Below are 1,771 nucleotides of genomic sequence, written 5' to 3'. Positions count from 1 at the left end.
AAAAAAAAAAAAAAAAAAATACTGCTGGGTGTACTGTGCCTGATCCTATGAAATGTAGAGCTCTTTCAACTTCCTTTGGAGTTGAGAGTACTTGCCTCCTCACAGGGGTCTAGCTAACCACTTGCATGTGTTCCAGTTCATCAAAAAAAATAAATAAATACTGCCATAGAAACATCTCTCTCACTGACCCTACCCATTGTTTGGTCACATACCCTGCTTGCAGATGCTGACATTCAGGACACCTGTTCCAGGGCAGTTTCCTGCTGGCACACAGAATCCAGCATTGTCTGGATTAACAGAAGTATTGGCAAAGAGCTCTTCAGGGGGCACAAAGCGATAGGCAGGGATCCCTGCCACACTCCTAAAGCTGTCAAACGTCAAATACAGAGATCTGTAGGGAAGAAAAACAAGAACCTGAATTACTGGGCATAAGCACTCATTAACCCATGTCATCACAAATACGGTCGAGAGACCAGAACTGACCTGTGAAGACATTTGATCTGGCCAGCAGGTAGACCAACCACATATCCTGGTGGTGCATGAGGATGGATCAGCCATGCATAATGCATACAGCACAGAGGGCTGACATGAGGTGCATGCTCAGCTTGGATCCAGTGTACAGCACAGGTCCACAGGTTGCTGTATGGAGCACACTTCCCATGCCAGCCCCATGCTACATGCAGCACACATGGCTGGTCCAGCCCCACGTGCCATGTACCACATGCAGCACACAGCAGCCCCAGAGCTCACTGTGCACCTGGTCCCTGTGGCTGCAATGGGGCAAGCTGCCCACAGCATGTGGGATGGAATCAAAAGCTGCATGTGCCAGGGTGGAGGCTGCACACAGCATCCCAGACCAACTCCCCTACTACCTCTAGTGCTGGGTCCACTACAGACAGCACACAGGCTGGACCACTCCACAAGGAGTTGGTCATGGTCCAGCCCACAGACATTCATTCAGCCCACAGGCTGAATAGGTTTGACACACCTGTTGTAAACCCTCCAAATAGACATGTGTGCACCCATTTGTATTTACAGTATGCTACAAGCCTAATCTAAGATTCACTGGACTGAACAGTAGTCTTTTGGTTGAATGGTTGTCTTTCCATTGATTTTAACAGACTTTGGAGAAAGCCCCACAAAGCTTGCCATGCCTTTGAATACAATGGATGAACCTTAAAAAAAAAAAAATACATATAGCCCTCTGAGGTTAAAGACACGTGTCCTCAGGATATTGGAGCCTCTCGCAAGCCCGCAAGACCATCTCTGGAGCTAGAGCTCTGTCACTGTGCACTCAGGTGCCCTGCACCTGGAAGTGGATACGGCTCAGGAGAGACCCCTAGTGGCAGGAAGGGGGAGGCTCAGCTGCCAGTCACCAGGGCTGCACAGGTGCTGGTTGCTGAGGCAACAAGTAAAACCAGCTGACAGGAAGGGGCAGGGCTTAGCCCTTCTTAAACCCAGGTAGAAGGCCAGGAGAGTAGTTCCTCTCCAGCGGCTGTGGGAGCAGGAACTCAGCTAGGACAGGCAGAGGGGAGAACTCTGGCAGTGTGAACATCCCCTGGTTACTGTTAGGGTTGGGGAGCCCTCCCTCCTTCACTCCCTAGTAGGGAGTGAACTAGTTTTAACCGGACGGTCTAGTTTTATGTTGTAGCCCAGGGGCTTTGTGTTTATGTTCATTTCTTTGACCGGATGACCAGGTGAGCCTATTAGAGGTTGGAGGAGGCCTCATAGGGACTCTCCAGTAGCACAGGGGTTCCTGGCACCGGAGAGG

General features: G+C 50.4%; 1 protein-coding gene across 1 annotated transcript in view; it reads right to left on the bottom strand.

Annotated features, from left to right (window-relative positions):
• Positions 1–1,771, bottom strand: part of SCARB2 (scavenger receptor class B member 2) — a 94,019-nt gene that overhangs the window by 16,218 nt on the left and 76,030 nt on the right. The window contains exon 8 of the mRNA XM_019521856.1: positions 213–391. Within this exon, the coding sequence (XP_019377401.1) occupies positions 213–391 (179 nt within the window). The remainder of the gene's footprint in view (positions 1–212; positions 392–1,771) is intronic.

Source organism: Gavialis gangeticus, unplaced genomic scaffold (genome assembly GCF_001723915.1).
Source record: "Gavialis gangeticus isolate Ggan-Ray unplaced genomic scaffold, GavGan_comp1, whole genome shotgun sequence".
NCBI lineage: Eukaryota > Metazoa > Chordata > Crocodylia > Gavialidae > Gavialis > Gavialis gangeticus.
The sequence above is the reverse complement of the archived record's forward strand: the minus strand, read 5'-3'. Positions and strand labels throughout refer to the sequence as shown.